The following is a 21,641-nucleotide window of genomic DNA, read 5'->3' as shown; positions in this document are numbered from 1 at the left end:
AAGCTTCAACGCTTCTGCCCATTCACTTTGAATGGGGTGACGTCACGCTTTGCCCAACTGCATTGTGGTTCCGTCGCTTCGCTTTGCTCGCTTCAAAAGTATAGCAATGTTCTACTTTTGAAGCTTCGACGGAAGCGCCAGCCAATCAAATCATATGCAAGTACAAGCTCTAGCCAATCAAACCGCGTGCTTGTGTGTCCGGGGCGGGAAATTCATGTGATTGGTTGTTGATCAAGTTTCAGACACGCCCACCGGCAAGCTTCAACGCACGTCACCGTGTGGACGCTGCGTTACGGCCCGTCCACACGGTAGCGTGCGTTGCTTCAACAGAGACGCTTCCCATTCACTTTGAATGGGGTGACGTCACGCTTTGCCGAACTGCATTTTGGTTCTGACGTGTCGCTTTGCCTCCGTTGCTCGCTTCAAAAGTTGAGAAAAGTTCAACTTTTCAAGCATCGACGGAAGTGTGTATACATACCTCTGCGGTACATCCACACGGCAGCGTGCGTTGAAGCTTGCCGGTGGGCATGTCTGGCACGCGACCAACAACCAATCACATTTTTAGGCCTTTCTTGAAGGCGTCAGTGGTCTGGGGAGTCCTCAGGTGGTCTGGGAGGGAATTCCACAGGTGAGGAGCAGCTGCACAGAAAGCCCGATCCCCCATTGTGCAGAGTTTGGTCCTCGGGGGGCGACGCAGATGGTTTGTTGTGGAACGGAGGTTGCGTGTGGAGGTTTGTGATGTGAGTAGTTCTTTTAGGTATGACGGAGCGTTCCCGTGGATGCACTGATGGGTCAGTAGTGCGATCTTGTATTTGATCCTGAATGAGACAGGAAGCCAGTGGAGGGAATGAAGGACAGGTGTGATGTGGTTGTACTTTCTCACCCTCATCAGGATCCTAGCGGCACTGTTCTGTATGTATTGGAGCTTCTTAAGGCTCCCGCTAGGAGTCCCGATGAGGAGAGTGTTGCAGTAATCAAGCCTTGAGGAGACGAAGGCATGGACCAGTTGTTCCGCATCTGACAGGAGTTTTGCAATGTTCCTGCGATGGTAGAAGGAGGTTTTGCACAGGTGTTTGATGTGGGTGTCAAATGTCAGATGTCTGTCAAATCGTACACCCAGGTTGGTAACTGATGCAGAGAGGGGTATGTTTTGGCCAGAAAAGGTGATGTGAGTTATGGGGGATGACTGGACCTGGTTTGGTGTGCCAACTAAAATAGCTTCTGTTTTGGAGGTATTAAGCGGCAGGAAGTTTTGTTGCATCCAAGCCTTTATCTCCTCAATGCAGGTGTTAAAGGATGTTGATGGGAATGGTGATGACGATGGTGACAGTGAGGAAGCATGTGGGATAGGGTCTGTCTTTACATATAGCTGTGTGTCATCAGCGTAGCAATGGAATGATATTCCATGCTGGCTGATGACACGACCAAGGGGCAGAGTGTACAGGGTGAACAGAGTGGGCCCGAGGACCAACCCTTGAGGGACACCACAGGTGACAGGGTGTGTCTGGGACCTCGCACCTCCCAAGGAGACATACTCTGTTCTTCCAGACAGGTACTGTAGGACTGGAACCAGCTCAGGGCGGAGTCAGAGAGTCCGATGGTGTATTGGAGGCGCTGAAGGAGGATGTTATGGTCGACAGTGTTGAATGCTGCAGTCAGATCCAGGAGGATGAGGAGAGATGGGGAACCAGTGTCAGCCGCCATCAGCAGGTCGTTTGTGACCCAGAGCTGTTTCAGTGCTGTGGGCGGAACGGAAACCGGACTGGAATTTCTCAAAGAGGCCGTTTGGTTGGAGATGGTCCTGAAGCTGGGCGGCAACTACTTTTTCCAGCACCTTGGCTAGAAATGGGAGGTTGGAGATGGGCCTGTAGTTGGCGAGGACATCTGGGTCTAAGGTGTTTTTTTTTAGAAGGGGTCTGATGACGGCAGTTTTAAGAGCTGATGGAACATGACCAGCCTTGAGGGAACTGTTGATGACGTCGGTGATCATGGGACTTATAGCCGAGATGTTCGAACAAAGGCTGTGGGTAGAGGGTCTAGAGTGCAGATGGAGGGTAGTACTTTGATGTTATTCTTCAGTTTGTGGTATTAAGTCGATTCTCAAAAGCACTGTAAATATTTTCCGCCTTATTGGCTAGATTTATAAGGCCAATTAGCTTTACAAGTTTATTGAAAAGCAGTAAAGGTCAAATGTTGTCACTATCAGCCTTCCTCTCATTTAATTGTTGTCATGTGCATTAGCTAATTGGGTGACATTGACTTGTTGGTTTAATTCAACAGTTGTGGGCATCACAGCAGGAGGTTGCCTCAGACAGTAGCCACAGCGCGCCTTTAATTAGCTCCACATGAGTCCGTCAAATTGATTTGTACAGTGAGCCTCATCTCCACTCTATGCGGGTCAGAATCAGGCTTGGTGCCAGCTCAGGTGTCCTATAGAGACAGGCTACAATTATAGTTCACTATGAAGGTTTGAAGCATCTTTGTAGTTTGTACACAAATTAATTTAAAATGAGTGTCTCTCAATTTTCCTACATTAATTTTAGATGTACAAGCTTTTACATGCTTTCAGCTTTAAAAAAAAGAAGACATATTATGCTAATTTACATGTTTATATTTGTATTTCGTACCTCTAATGTGAAATGTTTCCATGCTTTAATGTACAAAAAGCTCTTTATTGTTCTCATACTGCCTGTGCTGCAGCACCTATTTTCACCCACTGTCTGAAACCAGAGCCCAGTCTACTCTGATTGGTTAGCTGGCAGGCTCTGATTGGTCAATCGCTGAGAGATGTCCTGTCCTGCCCTATAATGTGTTAGAGAGATAGCCAATAGAAGCGCTAGTGTTGCTAGTGCGGAGAGAAACTCCCTCTGGCATGCACTTCAGGATTTTAGCCTTTGCAGACCATTTACATCCACAAAAACCTACCACAGGAAAGGAACATTATAAAAAGCATGTGGGGCCCCTATAAACTGTATGAGTATTGAAAATGGCTACCCTCACAGTTGAGAATACATTAGCATTTGCTTCTACCACACTTTTTACTGGTGTGTAATCCAGCTGTCTGCTTTGTTGTTTTAGCATTTGCTGGATATCACAAATACTCATGATGACTTAATGTCCTTATCGGAATACAGCACACTATGAAGGATTACTCCTTGAGTGATATGAGTGAGTGCTGTTTTTTTGGAGTAATAGTAATGTAATAATTACCATTGACCACTGTGTGAGAGCTCACAGAAAGGTGTGGTTCCACATTACAGCGGCATTGCGATGGGATGAATTGGAGGGTGTGACAATGGAGCGGTGATGAAAAATGCAGCGAGTGCACCGGTGCATCCGTCAAGGCTAAAAACAGAACAGGACCGAGTGACCCCCGGGGCGCTCGATTACTCCTCTGTGACGTCACACAGCTAGTGGGACCCCTCCCTCCTTGCACTTCACCTAGCAGGGTTTAGGATAGGGGATTCATGAATCCTGCTCATCTGTGAAACTGAAGAATAAATAACATTACGGCAGGAAAAACACTGGAAAATAATTCTGTCCGTTCATGCTTTGAGAAGTTGTTGATCTAAGAGGGTTCATTTTTTAAGCTGTAGTGTAGTCGTATTTAATTTTCTTACGTGAAGTAGATCTTTCCCCATAGTCTCTGGACCTCAGACAAACCCTGGATACTCTCTCCTCGGCTCTCTTTTAGTTATACAAGTGACAGAGCAACATGTTCAGAAACACTTAGTCTAGGAGCAGACTGGATGTCTGAAAGTGGGTGTGTGCAAAAGTGTGTTGCGCACACACAGAAGAAGACGTGATGAATTTTTCATCAAATATGAAGTCATAATGATTCCTGAACACAAAGCTGTGTATGCATTTAGTATTTAAATAGGAGGCAATACGCTTTTAACACAGATATAAGGACTAATGAATCAGTGTTATTGACTTTATTTTTATAATGGCAATTGTTCCTTTGCTATAAATATCCAATCAAGCACATTGAATTGAAACAGGAGAATTCCTGAAGAAATTGCTAGTGGGAATGCTTTATGCTGAAAAGCTGACGCTGAATTGCTATGCTGAAATGTACAGTAATGTGTAAGAAGAAAGTGAAGAATTTAGATTGAAATGATACATGAATACTGGGGGCTTGAATGTGTGATAAGAGAAGAAAATAAAGTAAAAAGGCTTTCGAAAAGCAGCAGAATATTTGAACTAACTTGATGGTGAATGATCTGTCGCCATGGCAACAGCATTTGATGACACCCCATAATAGGCTTAGATGTGTTGATGGCTGCATCGTTACCAAACCTGTGAAGCTTTGGGCCATTTCGAGCATTTGAACTGAACTTGTGAGAAAACCGTGTTTCATAGTGAGCATTGTGTTGCCAAGGCAACGGCATTTGAAGAAATCTTAATAATAATAATAATACATTTTATTTCAAAGCGCTTTTCCAGGTGCTCAAAGACGCTTTATAGTGGTTTGACAATACATGATAAAATAGAATAAAGAATAGAGATAACAAATAAATAAATATTAAAAACATCAACACAGCATAATTCACAAATTAAAAGCCAGTCTGAAGAGATGTGTTTTGGTCAGTGTTTTGAAAGTGGGGGGGTCGGTGCAGTCTCTGATGTGTTGTGGAAGGGAGTTCCAGAGGGTGGGGGCAGCGATGGAGAAGGCTCTGTCCACCCAGGTTCGGAGCTTGGTTCGTGTGGGGATAGAGAGGAGGTTCGCTTCTGATGAACGAAGGCTGCGGGAGGGGGTGTAGTGGTGGATCAGGTCGGTGAGTAGGGGGGGGCCTGGTTATTGAGAACTTTGTGTGTTAGCAGAAGGATTTTGAAGTGTATTCGTTGACGGATAGGGAGCCAGTGCAGGTTTTGAAGGACGGGGGTGATGTGGTCTCTGGAGCGGGTGTGGGTGAGGACGCGGGCATCGCAGTTCTGGATGTATTCTAGTTTATTTAGAATTTTGGATGACGAACCATACAGGATGCTGTTCCAGTAGTCCAGTCTTGAGGTGATAAATGCGTGGATGAGGGTTTCAGCAGCCGGGAAGGAGAGTGAGGGGCGGAGGCGGGCGATGTATTTCAGATGGAAGAAGGCAGTCCTGGTGATATAGTTTGTGTGTTTGTCGAATTTTAGCTGGCTGTCAATGTGAGGGGAGGGGCTTAGAGTGGTGTTGTCAAGGGTGAGGTTGAAGTTCTGGGTGGTGTTGGTGCGGGATGTGGGTCCGATTATGATGATATCTGATTTGTCGCTGTTCAGTTGAAGGTAGTTTGTTTGCATCCAGGATTTCATTTCTGAGACAGTTGGTGAGTGTGGAGTGAGTTGTGGCAGTGATGGTTTTTCCAAGGGGGAGGATATAGAGGATGAAAAGGAGAGGACCAAGCACCGAACCCTGGGGGACGCCTTGGGACAGAGGGGCAGTGGAGGAAGTGCAGTTATTTATGTGGATGAACTGGTGTCTGTTGGTGAGGTATGATTTCAACCAAGAGAGTGCAGTGTCAGTGATGTTAAGAGATGATTCCAGTCGGGACAGCAGGATGGTATGGTTGATGGTGTCGAACACTGCTGTGAGGTCGAGGAGGATGAGGATGTTGAGATTGCCGGAGTCTGAGGAGAGGAGGAGGTCGTTAGTGATTCTGAGGAGGGCTGTTTCTGTGCTGTGCTTTGTGCAGAATCCTAACCCTAACCCTAACAGGTTATTGGAGCTGAGGTGGGATTTCAGTTGGGAGGCTAAAACTGTCAAATAGATGTCTTCACGGCTGGACTGTTGGCACAAATGTGAAGTTTGAGCACTTTTTGACCATTTTCATAGGAGTTATAGCAATATGGTGTTTTACGGCGTGGCAACAGCTTTTGAGGAAAACTCACTAATGGCACATAGACATGTTGAAGGCTGGACCATTAACCATTATCTGAAGTCTGCTGCTCTGAGAATGTCATTTGGAGTTATGACATCATCGTGTTCCATGACACAGGTGTTTATATTTGTGCTAACGACGTGTCCCGAGATCAAAGGTTTCCATGGTGATGTGCAGTAATCAGTGAGAGGAGAGCCTTTTCATTGTTCTGAATGAGAGATAAACCTCTTACATGTGAACGTTTTGTTGAAGAACCGTAACAGATATCGGTGACATTTCAACGCGTGAAGCATCAAAAGGAAGTTGAGCATCTGAAGTGTGCTTCTTGTGTACTTTCGGGTTAATAATGTGGCCTTTTTGGCAGATTAACTAAAGGTGTGCGGCTAATGCTGTGAGTAAAGATCAGCTTGAATTTACAATTGGCTTTAATGGAGACATGTTGAACGTTGTTGTCACTTCATGCCCTCAAGAGGCATTTTGTTTAATTATTTTGCTTAATTATTTTTTTTTTTTTAAGCTACGAGATGTTTTCCTACGTTTGTCATGACAAATTATGTCTCAGGAGTGTAGGGTTTGGGAATTATGGCAGGTTTTTAAAAAAAAATATGAAGGCGAATTTCAAGCATTACATTACATTACATTACATTGCATTTAGCTGACGCTTTTATCCAAAGCGACTTACAATAAGTACATTCGACCAGGAAGACACAACCTTGAAGAACACAGAATCATATAAGTACATCAGGTTTCATAGAGCCAACAATTTCAAGTGCTACTCAACTGGCTATAGATAAGCCAGTCCTTTATTAGTATATACAGTGGGGCAAAGAAGTATTTAGTCAGCCACCAATTGTGCAAGTTCTCCCACTGAAAAAGATGAGAGAGGCCTGTAATTTTCATACTAGGTACACTTCAACTATGAGAGACAGAATGGGGGGAAAGAATCCAGGAAATCACATTGTAGGACTTTTAATGAATTAATTGGTAAATTCCTCTGTAAAATAAGTATTTGGTCACCTACAAACAAACAAGATTTCTGGCTCTCACAGACCTGTAACTTCTTCTTTAAGAGCCTCCTCTGTCCTCCACTCGTTAACTGTATTAATGGCACCTGTTTGAACTCGTTATCAGTATAAAAGACACCTGTCCACAACCTCAAACAGTCACACTCCAAACTCCACTATGGCCAAGACCAAAGAGCTGTCAAAGGACACCAGAAACAAAATTGTAGACCTGCACCAGGCAGGGAAGACTGAATCTGCAATAGGTAAGCAGCTTGGTGTGAGGAAATCAACTGTGGGAGCAATTATTAGAAAATGGAAGACATACAAGACCACTAATAATCTCCCTCGATCTGGGGCTCCACGCAAGATCTCACCCCGTGGGGTCAAAATGATCACAAGAACGGTGAGCAAAAATCCCAGAACCACATGGGGGACCTAGTCAATGACCTGCAGAGAGCTGGGACCAAAGTAACAAAGGCTACCATCAGTAACACACTACGCCGCCAGGGACTCAAATCCTGCAGTGCCAGACGTGTCCCCCTGCTTAAGCCAGTACATGTCCAGGCCCGTCTGAAGTTTGCTAGAGAGCATTTAGATGATCCAGAAGAGGATTGGGAGAATGTCATATGGTCAGATGAAACCAAAATAGAACTTTTTGGTAAAAACTCAACTAGACGTGTTTGGAGGAGAAAGAATGCTGAGTTGCATCCAAAGAACACCATACCTACTGTGAAACATGGGGGTGGAAACATCATGCTTCGGGGCTGTTTTTCTGCAAAGGGACCGGTACGACTGATCCGTGTAAAGGAAAGAATGAATGGGGCCATGTATCGTGAGATTTTGAGTGACAACCTCCTTCCATCAGCAAGGGCATTGAAGATGAAACGTGGCTGGGTCTTTCAGCATGACAATGATCCCAAACACACCGCCGGGGCAACGAAGGAGTGGCTTCGTAAGAAACATTTCAAGGTCCTAGAGTGGCCAAGCCAGTCTCCAGATCTCAACCCCATAGAAAATCGTTGGAGGGAGTTGAAAGTCCGTGTTGCCCAGCGACAGCCCCAAAACATCACTGCTCTAGAGGAGATCTGCATGGAGGAATGGGCCAAAATACCAGCAACAGTGTGTGAAAACCTTGCTGTCATTGCCAACAAAGGGTATATAACAAAGTATTGAGATGAACTTTTGTTAATGACCAAATACTTATTTTCCACCATAATTTGCAAATAAATTCTTTTGTGATTTTCTGGATTTTTTCTTTTTCTCATTTTGTCTCTCATAGTTGAGGTATACCTAGGATGAAAATTACAGTGCTCTGTTAGCAGTTATTTGTTAGTAATTCTATCGCTAGAAGTGGAGTCGAAAGAGATAAGTTTTCAGTCTGCGCCGGAAGATATGCAGGCTTTCTGCTGTCCTGATTTCAATGGGGAGCTCATTCCACCATTTTGGAGCCAGGATAGCAAATTCACGTGTTTTTGTTGATGGGAACTTGGGTCCCCCTCGCAGCGAGGGTGCAGCGAGTCGTTTGGCTGATGCAGAGCGTAGTGCACGTGCTGGGGTGTACAGTTTAACCATGTCCTGGATGTACGAAGGGCCAGATCCATTCGCAGCATGGTACGCAAGTACCATTGTTTTGAAGTGGATTCTAGCAATTACTGGAAGCCAGTGAAGTGAGTGGAGGAGCGGTGTGGCGTGGGAAAACTTTGGAAGGTTGAAGACCAGACGAGCCGCTGCATTCTGGATGAGGTGCAGAGGTCGGATGGCACATGCAGGTAGACCAGCCAGGAGGGAGTTGCAGTAGTCTAGGCGTGAGATGACGAGAGCCTGGACCAGAACCTGCGTTGTTTTCTGGGTCAGCTGGAGACATATCCTCCTGATGTTGTAAAGCATGTATCTGCAGCAGCGATGTTTGCAGTAAAGGACAGTTTGTTATCTAGGATCACACCCAGATTCCTTTCAGTCTGAGTCGGGGAAACAACAGAGGTGCCGATGTTGATTGTTAGGTCAAGAGTGGGACAATCTTTTCCCGGAAGGAAAAGCAGTTCAGTCTGGTCAAGGTTGAGCTTGAGGTGATGAGCAGACATCCACTGAGAGATGTCAGCTAGACAAGCAGAGATGCGTGCGACGACCTGGGTCTCTGAGTGGGGAAAGGACAGAATCAATTGAGTGTCGTCAGCGTAGCAGTGGTATGAAAAACCATGCGGGCTAATGACTGATCCGAGCGAGTTTGTGTACAAGGAGAAGAGGAGGGGACCAAGAACAGAGCCATGAGGGACCCCTGTAGTTAATTGACAAGAGTCGGACTCGGACCCTCTCCAAGTTACCCTGTAGGTACGGTCTTTGAGGTATGAGGTGAGGAGGGAAAGTGCAGAGCCTGAAACTCCAAGTTTTTGGAGAGTGCGAAGGAGGATCTGATGGTTCACTGTGTCGAATGCAGCAGACAGGTCCAAAAGGATGATGACAGAGGAGAGGGATGCTGCTTTAGCAGTGTGCAGTTCCTCAGAGACAGCAATGATAGCAGTTTCTGTGGAGTGACCTGCCTTGAAACCAGACTTGTGCGGATCCAGAAGGTTGTTCTGATGGAGATAACAGGAGAGTTGTTTAAAGACAGCGCGTTCAAGTGTTTTAGACAGGAACGGGAGGAGAGAGACAGGCCTGTAGTTTATAACATCAGACGGGTTGAGAGTGGGTTTCTTTAGGAGAGGGTTTACTCTTGCCTCCTTGAGACTGTTTGGAAAGTGACCAGAAGTTAGAGAAGTATTGATGAAATGGGAGAGAAACGGTAGAATATCAGGAGCGATAGTCTGAAGGAGGTTTGAGGGGATAGGGTCCAGAGGACAGGTGGTAGAGGTAGAGGTAATGAGGGTAAGAACCTCACTTGGAGAGAGAGGGGAAAAGGAGGTTAGTGTGTGGGTGAAGGGAGGGGTCAGGTGACCCAGTGGTGAGTAAAGGTGAGTCAGATAAAGAAGAGCGAATATCAACCATTTTTTCAAAGTGGTTAACAAAGTCCCTTGACAGAAGGGAGGAGGGGGAAGGGGCTTTGAGGGGGAAAAGATTGAAAATAGTTTTTTGGGATTGGAATAGGAAGATTGGATCTTATCTTGAAAGAAAGTGCTTTTTGCCTGAGAGATCGAAGCAGAGAAAGAGGAGAGGAGAGCCTGATAGGTTAGGAGGTCGTCTTGGTGTTTGGATTTCCACTGTTTCCGCTCTGCTGCCCGAAGGATGGTTCTATTAGCACGCAGTTCGTCATTTAGCCAGGGAGCAGGAGGGGACTGACGAGGCTGCCGAGATGTGAGAGGACAGAGAGAGTCCAGAGAGGATGTTTGGAGGCAGAAGTTGGAACGAGTCAGAGGAAGGGAGGGCTGAGAGCACAGATGAGGCAAAGGTAGAGGGGGAGAGGGAACGAAGGTTACGGCGGACAGGTGCAGGATGAGAAGAGATTAGTTTGTTATGTTTGGAAAGGGGTAGAGAGAATGAAATGAAGAAGTGATCGGATGTGTGAAGCGGGTTTACAGAGAGGTTAGAAGTAGTGCAGTTCCTTGAGAATATGAGATCAAGGACATTGCCAGCTTTATGAGTTGGTGGGGACGGAGACAGTGAGAAGGCAAAGGTGGTTAACAGAGATATTAGTTCGTCTATCTTCCCTGTCTGGATGTTGAAGTCTCCGAGAAGTACAGCGGGAGGGCCAGTTTCAGGGATGTGTGAGAGGAGATTATCTAATTCCTCCAAGAAGTCCCCCAAGGCGCCTGGTGGACGGTAGAGAACAATGGTTAATTGTTCAACTCTAGCTTTGAGATCACACACCTTAACGAGCTGCTCAATACACACTAATGTTAAAATCTGAAGAAGGCCTCTTTACCAAGGTCTGAACAATATTTAATATTTCTAGAAGTATGAATCAGATTTAAAAGTTGTTTCGCATGAATAATGTCAGAAAGATGTGTAACATTTTAACGTTGGAATGAGGTTTCTGAGTGAAAGTATGAAGGAACAGTTAGCAGTTGAAGTCGCATGAAGATTGATGAATTATGGGATGTATCTCTGGAATTATGAAAGTTATGAATGAGAAAAGTAATTGATTCCCGACCGAGCTGAACATTTTGATGTTTCAACGGAGTTTCTGCGATGTGGGAGAAGAGGTGCAAAATAACCCGGCGGAATAATAAAGAATGTTGTGCGTAGCATAGTGGGAATGCTGTATCAGCATTCCCACTAAATAAGGTTTAATTGATTGGTTGATTAGTTAGTGACATCTCTGAGTCCATTAGATGATCTTGGATGTGCAGTTGAACACTTATTCTTGTGAAAGAGAAGTCTCTTTTACTACAACTTTTTGTAGTTTGAGTCATCATTCTTATATGTTAAAATTAGAGTGTTCTTCTAGTCATTATTGAGATCTGGAAATGCAGCTATATCAGTACAGAAAACTCTGACAAGGGCCTAGAAACAGAAGCAGTCATATTATCAGACAGGTTGGACACATTTATTTGGAAGAGTAAACAAAGGTGAAATATTGAAGGTTGAAACCAGTTTTCAAAAACAATGAATTGATTCTCAAAGTAGCAGCTGAGTCATGATCCGTCTACTAACTGATTGTTGACAGACTAATAGACTAGTTGTTGCGGCTGTAATTGAATACCTTTGTTACGGTTTGCGGAAAAGGTAGGACCCAAATGCAGACTATAAAAAGGTAAAAGGTCTAGAAACAAAAACGAGCTTTATTTAAAAGCTGATAAACATGGCACGAAAAAACACAAGTAGCACAAGGTAGCATTAACAAACAAAACTGACCGTGACGAACATGGAGGGAGACAGGAAAGACAAAACAATGAACCGACACCGAACACAGGAAGAGACAAGACTAAATACAGGGAGGGGTAATCACAAGACGAGAAACAGCCGGGCAGGGGAGGAGAAACACAAGGGCCACAGGTGAACACAATCAGACAATTAGACACACCAGGGAAACTAACGACCAGTGACGTGTGGTGAGGTTCATGGCTGGTGAGGCACTGACTCTTTCTTTTAAATTTGACCTTAATCGAAATATTCGGTTACAAAAGCTTTTTTAGTCTGATGCTTCACTTCATTCTAAACAGACCGTTCAACAAAAGGATACCCAAAATCTAAATATTGGATTGCTCTTTCTTAGTAAGATCCCATTTTCATTACAATTGTGGTCTTACCTTGACTTGAAGATGAAGTCCATGCTATCCTTCTGGACAACAATCTCTATTACTTTTTTGTAAAAGTCCTCCTTATCTTCCTCTAGTTTCAAAAGTCTAGTTTGTTGTTCGCGTCTACCGTCTCTGCGTAGAATAACAGTAGCAACAAGGACCTCTGGGCTCATTTGCGCCCCCTTCAGTGCGGCAGAGGTTATGGCTGCCTCCCCTGGTGCTTTTTTCATTGCCGTTGTATGATGAGACCAGCGAGCCTAAATATCATATATGTGAAATAAGTTATTTAGAGACTATGAATGGCGAGGATAAATGTAATAAAGGGATCTACAAACATTACATTGGTGACATACAGTGAGATGGTAACAGGCATGCGCTTAGGGCCCGCTTTCCAGACAGTTTCTGTGGGGTGACGCATTCTGAGGTGAGGCAGAGCTCACCTGTGCCTCACCTTACCCCACAGTAACTGGCTTGAGCGCGCTCACAAAATAAGTGCCCGCGTCAAATTAGTGCCCGTGCTCCAGCAAGTTACTGTGGGCTTACGAGAGGCAGAGCTCGTCCCTGCCTAACTTCTCATCACCCGTAGTTGTAGCGGAGCTCGACAAATTAGCTGATTTTGACTATAAAAAGCGATTGGAATCATACAGAAATCACACTTACAACACAGAACAGTGGAGACATTTTATTATTATTACTATTTAGTGTTTCTTTAGATGTTTTTCCGTTACATTGGAGTATGACAGGTGAGGCTCTGCCTCCCCTGCCTCCCCTGACTGCACGTCGCTGCTAACGACAGGAGGAAAACACAGGGAAAAGGACCAGACAATAAACCAGGAGGAAAACATGACAGGGAGAACAGCAAAACACCCAAACCTAGACATAAAAACGTGACATAACATGAATATCGTGACAACCTTTAATCAATGACATTTGGATAATCTGTCTTCACTTCCATATTAGCGTCAAATGTCGGAAATCAGGAATTTTAGAACATCTGAGTTGTATGACTTTGATGTTTAAGTGGAAACTGATAAGGTCATCATAGAAGGGGTTGTGGTGTTGTGAACAATAGAGCGAGGGAAAAAAGCAGGATGACAGTAAAACAAAGAACCTGTGCCAAGGGAGTGGTACGAGCCACTATCAAATGAGATTATCCCTCCTCCCCGTCTGCTCCCATCCCCCTCTCCCTCTCCTTTTACTCCCTCCATCCCTTCTGTTCTCCCTCACAAGCTGTCTCGTTCTCTTCACCCTTTCTAATTCCTGAATTTAAACGCATGTGAAGGGAGGAAAGGAGAGATTGTCGGGCAGCTGTGCAGAACAACTCAGGAGGCCAGGGAAAGAAGAGATAGATGGATGGAGCAGTTTGTCTATTATTTTTGTTGTCTTACCCTTCCCATAAGGATTACTTTATTATATAAACATCTTTATATAATATCTGATTTATGGAAATAATGGTCTATACAGCACATTTAGGAAATACACATAGCTGTCAGCTTCTAGGGTTCTTCATATGAACCTAAGAATTGTGAAATGTTCATATTCCTTTCAATGCATCTTCAAAGGAGTGGTGCAGGAATGAGTCCTAAACCCGGATATGAGATAGCATTTTAGCACTCTCGGGATCCCTCGTCTCAAATGTCAGTAGGAGTAAAGGAAACAACAAGACAAGAGTGCAGCATATTTCTAAAATGAAAATGATAACCCATAGCTCAAGTATTTTGAGTGATAAGCCTCAGTATTGATGTCTGCTCACCACACAGCCAAGGTGACATTTATAGATATTATATCCAAAGATAAATACAGAGAAGGTGATTTGGATTCTACAAAAAGAGATTGGAGAGGTCAGGTAATGACTGCTGTCTGATTTTGTAAATCAGGCACCCTGCAGGAAGGGAAAGGCTTTAAATAATAATGTTTCTGTGTTGTTTTACATTTATGCAGTATCATTGGCAGTGAACTGACCTTGATTCACAACATTGGCAGCCTTTCTGCATTTACTCATACAGAAGGGATCTCAAACACACACACACACACACACACACACACACACACACACACACACACACACACACACACATATACATCACTTCAGGGGACATTACATTGACTTACATGCATTTCCTGGAGACTTATCCTAACATTAACCATAACCAACACATGCCTAACCCTAACCCTAACCCTTACCAAGTCTTCACCCTAAAAGTAATGATTCTCCTTATGGGGACCTCCATGTTGTCCCCATAAGGGAAACCAGTCCCCACACGTGACTGTGTAAACAGATGTAGGTCCCCACAAGGATGGTAATGCTAGGCCACACACACACACACACACACACACACACACACACACACACACACACACACACACACACACACACACACACACACACACACACTGTCCTATCTTTCCACTGATATGGAGATCTGTGTTTGTTTGTCTGAGCTTCACCTTTGTTTGCCACTGAAGTCTGTCTGCAGCATGATGACATCATGTACTTTGTGTGAACAAGAACATAAGGAAGGAAATGGGGAGAGAGCAGGAGTGAGAATGAAAAATCAGGAGGATAGATTGCGAAATTCTAACTGTGTGTCAAATTACACAACTCTAATGGGGATCTACATCTTGGTATCACCATTGGTATATATTTGAGCAAATGAACATTACCGGAACCAAAGAAGTATCAAATTATTTGTCCAACAGATGGTTTAAATGTTCTTGAGCATGGTATTGTGTTTGACAAAAGACAATAATAGATGTTGCACCATTTGCAGGTGAATATTCTGTTTTAAAACCAAAGATCCAAGCTTCCATTAGTTGATGAATCATAAACCCACTTTGAGCCGCTCCCACAGCGTCAGTCACCCAGGGACAGTTTTATGGTAACAATTTTAGCCCGACTGTATTAGTATGCTGACAGAGAGACGGAAGACACAGGCGGAGATAAAGAGAACAAAAGGTGGTGTGAAAGGAGGAGAAATAGAGTGTGATAAAGGTGTGGGAAAGGGAACAAATAAAGTGTTTTTTGTTATTTACGTGAATGAATAAGATTACTCCCTTTCAACACTGTTGTCGCTAATTTCTGTCCCGTGAGGCCAGTGTTTTCTGGGCTAGTCTGCACTTCTGCTTCTCTGCCCCTGTCCTTGTCTCTTTCAGTCTGAGACACGATGAAGTCAGAGTTGGCAGTAAGTCACTGTGTCAGCTCAGTAGGACACTGTTCCAGTAGAAAAGAGCGGCAGATTAACATATTGTTGCTAGACATTTCAAAGCTCCTAGCAATCACCTCCAACTTTTCATGAGATGAGATAACTTGGCTCATTTTACTCTTGACCTATATGAGGGCTGGAGATCAATGTGTGGGGTCGTGGGTCAAAAATGGTCCCCTTTTGACATTCTCCAATCAATCCACCAGTGCTCTTGTACTAGATTACAAATGTGTGTGCGTGTGTTTTTATACTTGGTATAACACAAGATCATTTTAGCTCCTGTACCATGCAAGCACAATTTTGACCTTCAATATGTAAAATATCTGATAACTAAGCTTTATTCCAACCCCCTTCCCACTGTCCTTAGACTCAACAGTCTCCAATGTGAACAGGCAACCCAGTCTCAAGGCATTTTGTGTAATTAATCTATTGATTCGTGTTCACCAACACGATTTCCCCCTTTTTTGCGTGTCACACAGAACGATTTTAAAAGCAATGTATTTCAATTGGTAGTATGTTTCGTGCCTGCACCACGTCTTTTTGTCCGGTCGGGTCTTGGAAGACCGGAAGCTGTGTGGTTCATAAAAACATTTTCTTACTCAATATCAAGCCACGATTATTGTTTTTATTTTAAATTGTAAAATGTCGGACTTATTTTGCCATCCGCGAGGAAAATAAATGGGGCAGAGCCTCAGAATACTGAAATCTGTATTTTTTTAAATCTTTTTTTCCTTCTAATTTGTTATTATTTACATTGCTTTTAAAATCGTTCTGTGTGACACGGAAAAAATGGGGAAATCGTGTCGGTGAAGTTGAACACAAATCAATAGATTGATTTTGTGACTATAACACGAAATGCCGTGAGACTGGGTTGGAACAGGAGGCACATTCAAACTATGGTTTAGCCTAGAGCTGGTGAATGTGTGGGCAATTTCGCTTTGTAGCTTTTACAATATTGCTTTGTGCTTCCATGCTAACATGCTCGAAATGACACTGCAATGTTCAACACTTTAGATTAGCCTATTAGCATGCTAAAATGTGTTAATTAGCACCAAGCATAAGGTAGCGGAGGCACCAAAGTCAGTAGGATTCATCCTCTAAACTAGAATATATGGTCACCCGACACCTGAAGCTACAAACAACACACAGGATGCACTGCTTTTGTTCCATTCAATTTCATTTAAGAAGTAAATATATCTACTTGTACATATATTGTTAGCAACATGGCTAAGGGGAGACTGCACCATCCCATTTAGGAAAAGTGCATTCAGCCAGGCTGTCTTTTCATTCCACGCATCGCATCAATGGAATTCAATACCACAACCAATAAGAGAATCCTCATCCTACTACACATTCAAGCACAGTATTAAAAAGTGGCTCATTGAAAACCAACAGTGTCAGCACTGTGTGGGTGTAGGTGTGTGTATGAGTGCGTATTGTAAATGTTTTATTTATTATCATGACTTGCTCTTATCTGTATTCAGTGATGTCATCTATTGTAAATGTACAATGGTATAACAATGTTGTGGTATTTTTATTATTGCTTTTAGGATGTCTTTCACCATCTGGCAAAGGGACTATCGATGAAAACTAGCCTTTTGGCTAATTTGAGTACTTTTACATGTTTTTAATATGTTGATTAATGTACACTGTCCCTTGTTTTAAATACATCAATTCAATTCAATGGCTACCGCTAGTAGCATGGCTATCGCTAGTAGCATGGCTAACATTACTCCAAACAAAAAAATCATCTGTATGTATCCAAAATAAATAGAACCCCCCATCTTAGGTCTAAGGAATAGATAACCAGGCCTTCATTCACTTCTCTCTCAAAGGGCCTCTTTGGGTAGAGTTACCACAGGTGCACCGGTTCTTCCGCTATAGCTAGTTTAGGTTGTTGAATTGCCTCTAAAAATGCTTAATGCTCTCTGGTGTGATGCAGTAAATATTTCTTGGTTTTTCTATTAGTCTAAGGGAGAATGCGACCCGCCATCAAACAGAATTGCTTTAGTGCGTAGAAACTCAGGAAAAGATGCAGGTTATGTTCTTACAAATATATGTCCCTAGTGTCAGCAGCACACCCATTCACCTGTCAAAAATGTTCTTGAACTTTGAACCAAATATTCCCAGTTGCATATGAGCATTTTTTGTTTGAGACTTTATTGTGTGTGTGTGTGCATTTTATTAGCTGAGGCTCATTCATCTTTTAAGTAAACACACTCCACCAAGATGTGTGCACTGTTAAACGCATCACTGGCACCGTGAGCACCGACACAGAGAACAGCCCAAGGTGTTCAGCTCCCAGGTGACTGTTAAACTGTACTTACACTCTTACCCCTTTGGGAAAATGCAAGCAAAAGGACAGATTTAGACTATGCACAGTCATTCCTGTAGTAAGCATATAAACAAAATTCCACATTGATTGCACTTTTCTCCAACACATAACATGATGAAGGGTTTAAAGGGGGAGAGAGTGATTTCCATTCATAGTCTTCCCTCTTTCTCTCTAAGCTTTAAGTTCAGGCTAGCTTGGGTCCCCTCCTTTCAGTGTTCAGTGTTACAGCTCAGTGATCATGACGATGGCTCTTATAAATCTGAAGCTATGATCTCTGCCAATACTCCAAGTTGGTGATTCTATTAATATGTGTGCTCAGGAGAGGTGCTTTAAAACTTAAGGATATCTTTAAAATATCATACATTAACCTCATCAGACACTATGTTTATGGCGTAAATTGCTTATTGATCCAATGTTGCATTGCACCACACATACTTATATCAGATGCCTTATACATTTGCTTGTGATAGATGTTTTCAATCTTTTCCTTGGCTATGTTGAAAACAAGAGCCTGTACCATAAAGGATTAAGCTACATAAAACCATCAGAACTAATACCATACTGTGAGGAGTCTTATCATGTCCATGTCTTTATCTCTGCCGTCATGTCGCAGGCGTTTGGCCAGGCCTACTCTACCCAGCGTAGGGTGGCAGAAGATGGGGAGACCAACGAGGAGACGTTGCTGCAGGAGTCTGCCAGCAAGGAGGCTTACTACATGGGCCGCCTCCTGGAGCTCCAGTCGGCTCTGACGAAAAGCCGGGCCACCTCCTCTAACGTTCTGGCTGACAACGAACACCTGAGCACACTGCTGCAGGAGCTGAGGGAGGTACTGTACATCTACAAGGGTTACATATATCACACGGTCTAAGTAGGGTTCCTTGAAGTACAATAGGGTTGAAATTTAGAGGCCAACATTTTCTGAACTAGGATTTTATGACATTTTTCCAATACTATACTCAAATGGTTAAGTGGCACTCACGTTAAGCTGACTGTATTCCTGTGTATGTGTCATAAACAGCATGCAGCTCCATCAATGTTTCCCTGACCTGTCTCAGCAGAGCAATGACATGTTGGAGCTTCAGCGCAGCCGGATGCGAGAGGAGATCAGGGAGTACAAGTTTCGAGAGGCACGGCTGCTCCAGGACTACACCGAGCTGGAGGAGGAGAACATTACGCTGCAGAAACTGGTGTCGACACTCAAACAGAATCAGGTACAGATGGTTCACACACACATCCACATGCAAATTGAACCCTGCAACTGAAGCCTGATCGAATCATAGGAAACCAAGTAGATCAATCATTCAAACCAAGACTTTGTGAATGATTCTATCGTTAGTTTTGTGGGGATTTATAGTATATTCTAAACATATTACACAGATTTTGGTGAGCACAATATTGTTCTCTCATTTGGATCTCATTTTATTTAAGCGTGTCTATAAACAGCTCACTGGTCTGTTTCAAATGGAGTAGAAATGTTTTAGTACTTTTTTCCGATTACTGATATTATTGACATATGAGGGAAGCTCAACGAGGCACCTTTACTACCCCACAAAGTGATACAGCACATCTTGCCTTTCTTTCGATGTAATCCTATCTTTCTGTTGCTTTACCCCTGGTTTAGGTGGAGTATGAAGGTCTGAAGCATGAGATTAAGGTCCTGGAGGAGGAGACGGAGATCCTAAACAGCCAGTTGCAGGATGCGCTGCGTTTGAAGGACATGTCAGACGCTCAGCTGGAGGAGTCCCTGGAGTCTCTGAAGAGCGAGCGTGAGCAGAAGAAGCACCTGCGCAGGGAGCTGGTACACCACCTCAGCATGTGTGATGTGGCCTACACAGGAAGTGCCCACCTCACGTTCAGCTCCGCCCCGCCCAGTGGAACCGCCACCCCGACGACTATGCTCTCCCCAAACGCAGAAGATCCAACGAGGTGGATATTAACTTACATGGAAGAACATTTCACATTTACGTTGGATCACAAGACCTGCTAATAGTTAAACCTGTGTGACAAATTCCTTCTATTTTTCTAATATGCTTTGGAGAATTAATAGATAATGAGAATGGCTTTCCAAATATGTAATAGGAAGTAAGGCCTGTTATATGGTAGGGCATACAGTAAACAACTATTTATTTCAGTGTGTGTAAAACACTGCACAAATATGCTGGTTTAATGAATGATTCTAGTCATAGTTATTTGTGATAGTGGCATTATTCCAGAAGGTGTTGGCCTGCACTCTTTATTGTTCCGGTCATACATCTGTCTCATTCTCTATATTGTCTTATGGAAAGCTAAGTGAATCTCCCACATTTTTAAGTGGTGCTCTGATTTCTTAGGTGTAATGGCCACCTCCAGGGTGGGACCGCAGCGGGAACAGCAGGGTCGGTGCCCAGAGCTAATGGAGACTGCCGGGTCTCGGGTTGGAAATCTGAGGGTGGGGTGACGTCGGACCTCTTCAACGAGATGAACATGACAGAGATTCAGAAGCTCAAGCAGCAGCTGGTGACGGTGAGTCTGCTCTGTGATTCAATCATGTGCTATCATGTATTAGAAGGAAGTCAGCATTGTGACCATTTCCAAATAAGAGCACAAGCACAGTATGAAAGAGCCCGGACTGTAAACTATTTTTCACCTTGAGCAGGGATTTAGGAACAGCCAGCAATCTCAAATTCAACAACTTTTAAAGAGGCCCTATTGTGCTTTATGGGGTGTTCCCTTTCCTGTAGTGCGTTATAAAGGTTTGTGTGCATGTAAATGGCCTGGAAAGGCAAAAATCCCTCCAGAAGGAATTCTCTCCCACACCTTCCCCCCCTGCCTGAAACGACCTATCAAGAAAGGAAGACCTGATTTCAGGGATGCTCCTCAGATAAGGGAAGCACGATGAAATGACTCGTTTGTCGAATGAGAGATCCCTGGTTTCTGGATGCCAGTTTGATGTTTTCTGACAAGGGGCAGAGAAGAAAAAATATCCTTTTTCTGAAAATGTTAAACTATTCCTGTAAATGTTTGGCATGTGTTGGCTCCATAAAACATCATGCCTTATGATTAATTAGTGGAACCTTTTTGTTGTGATGTGAAACAATGTGAGAGTTTTATTTTTTATTTGTATTAGTGTCTGCTGCTGGGTTAATTATCTGGCAACCAACTCATCTTTAGAAAGCCAAAGCTGTTGAATAATTTACTGTAAAAAACCACATGACATGCAGTAACCCCACTGTGTTAAGAACTCTGTCTCTCATTAACCCTTTGTCTTACACACAGTCACACATTCATTGGCGTCCTTTCCTTACACCTTTTCCTTATACACTACCAGAAAAACAATAATTCGGAGCATGCTCAAATCGCTACAAAGACTTATTTTGTGTGTACACAGTCATCCACGCGTGTGTGCATCTGCTTTAGTTCCTGTAGGTGTAACCCCATCCATTCCTGCTCCCTGCTGCTTTGCTGATAGGCTGCAGTCAGAGCTTATTTATATCTTAGCTGACACACTACACTATCGACCACTCTCCTGTAGATGGGTGGGTTTCATCGCTGCTTCTGCTGTCGGGGCTGCTTTTTTAAATGTTACTGAATCCACTGTTGTGCTACAGCATTGCTTCTTTTAAACTGATGGAACTATTTCCTTTAATGGTTCAGTGTGCGTTCCTGTTAAGGTGTGGTTGTGAAAGTGCTCAGTTTCTAAAGGGAGAAAGTGATGTGTTCGAGCGGAAGCCTTTGTATGTATGTCAATGTCAATGTCGGAGGATGCTTAAATTGGATTAAGATATACTGCAACCAAAGTTTGGGGGTGGGGAGTGTGTTGGAGAGAAACTCACCCAACTGGATTTGAGCCTTTACAGATCATTTACATGCACAAAAACCTATATAACGCACTACAGGAAAGGGGAACCCCAAAGAGCATGATAGGGCCCATTTAAGACATGTTTTAAAGACTTGTTAGCCTCAGCAGCTCTGGCTACATTGAACTGAAACTAACTTTCATGTCAGCGATACAACACATCAGAAAGCACATTATCTATGTTCTCCTTTCATCTTCCTATAAACTGCTCACATCAGCAGATATTTGATAC

At 43.6% G+C, this 21,641-nt stretch overlaps 1 protein-coding gene across 3 annotated transcripts in view; it reads left to right on the top strand.

Annotated features, from left to right (window-relative positions):
• Window positions 1–21,641, top strand: part of LOC117547126 (protein bicaudal D homolog 1-like) — a 37,889-nt gene that overhangs the window by 1,872 nt on the left and 14,376 nt on the right. For 2 of the 3 annotated variants that reach the window (XM_034217636.1, XM_034217633.1), the window contains exons 2-5: window positions 18,188–18,400; window positions 18,630–18,785; window positions 19,196–19,500; window positions 19,905–20,076. In XM_034217636.1, coding sequence (XP_034073527.1) covers window positions 18,188–18,400; window positions 18,630–18,785; window positions 19,196–19,500; window positions 19,905–20,076 — 846 coding nt within the window. The remainder of the gene's footprint in view (window positions 1–18,187; window positions 18,401–18,629; window positions 18,786–19,195; window positions 19,501–19,904; window positions 20,077–21,641) is intronic. The other variant, XM_034217635.1, reaches the window with a different exon arrangement.

This window comes from Gymnodraco acuticeps, unplaced genomic scaffold (genome assembly GCF_902827175.1).
Source record: "Gymnodraco acuticeps unplaced genomic scaffold, fGymAcu1.1, whole genome shotgun sequence".
NCBI lineage: Eukaryota > Metazoa > Chordata > Actinopteri > Perciformes > Bathydraconidae > Gymnodraco > Gymnodraco acuticeps.
This window is presented reverse-complemented; position numbering and strand designations above follow the sequence as displayed.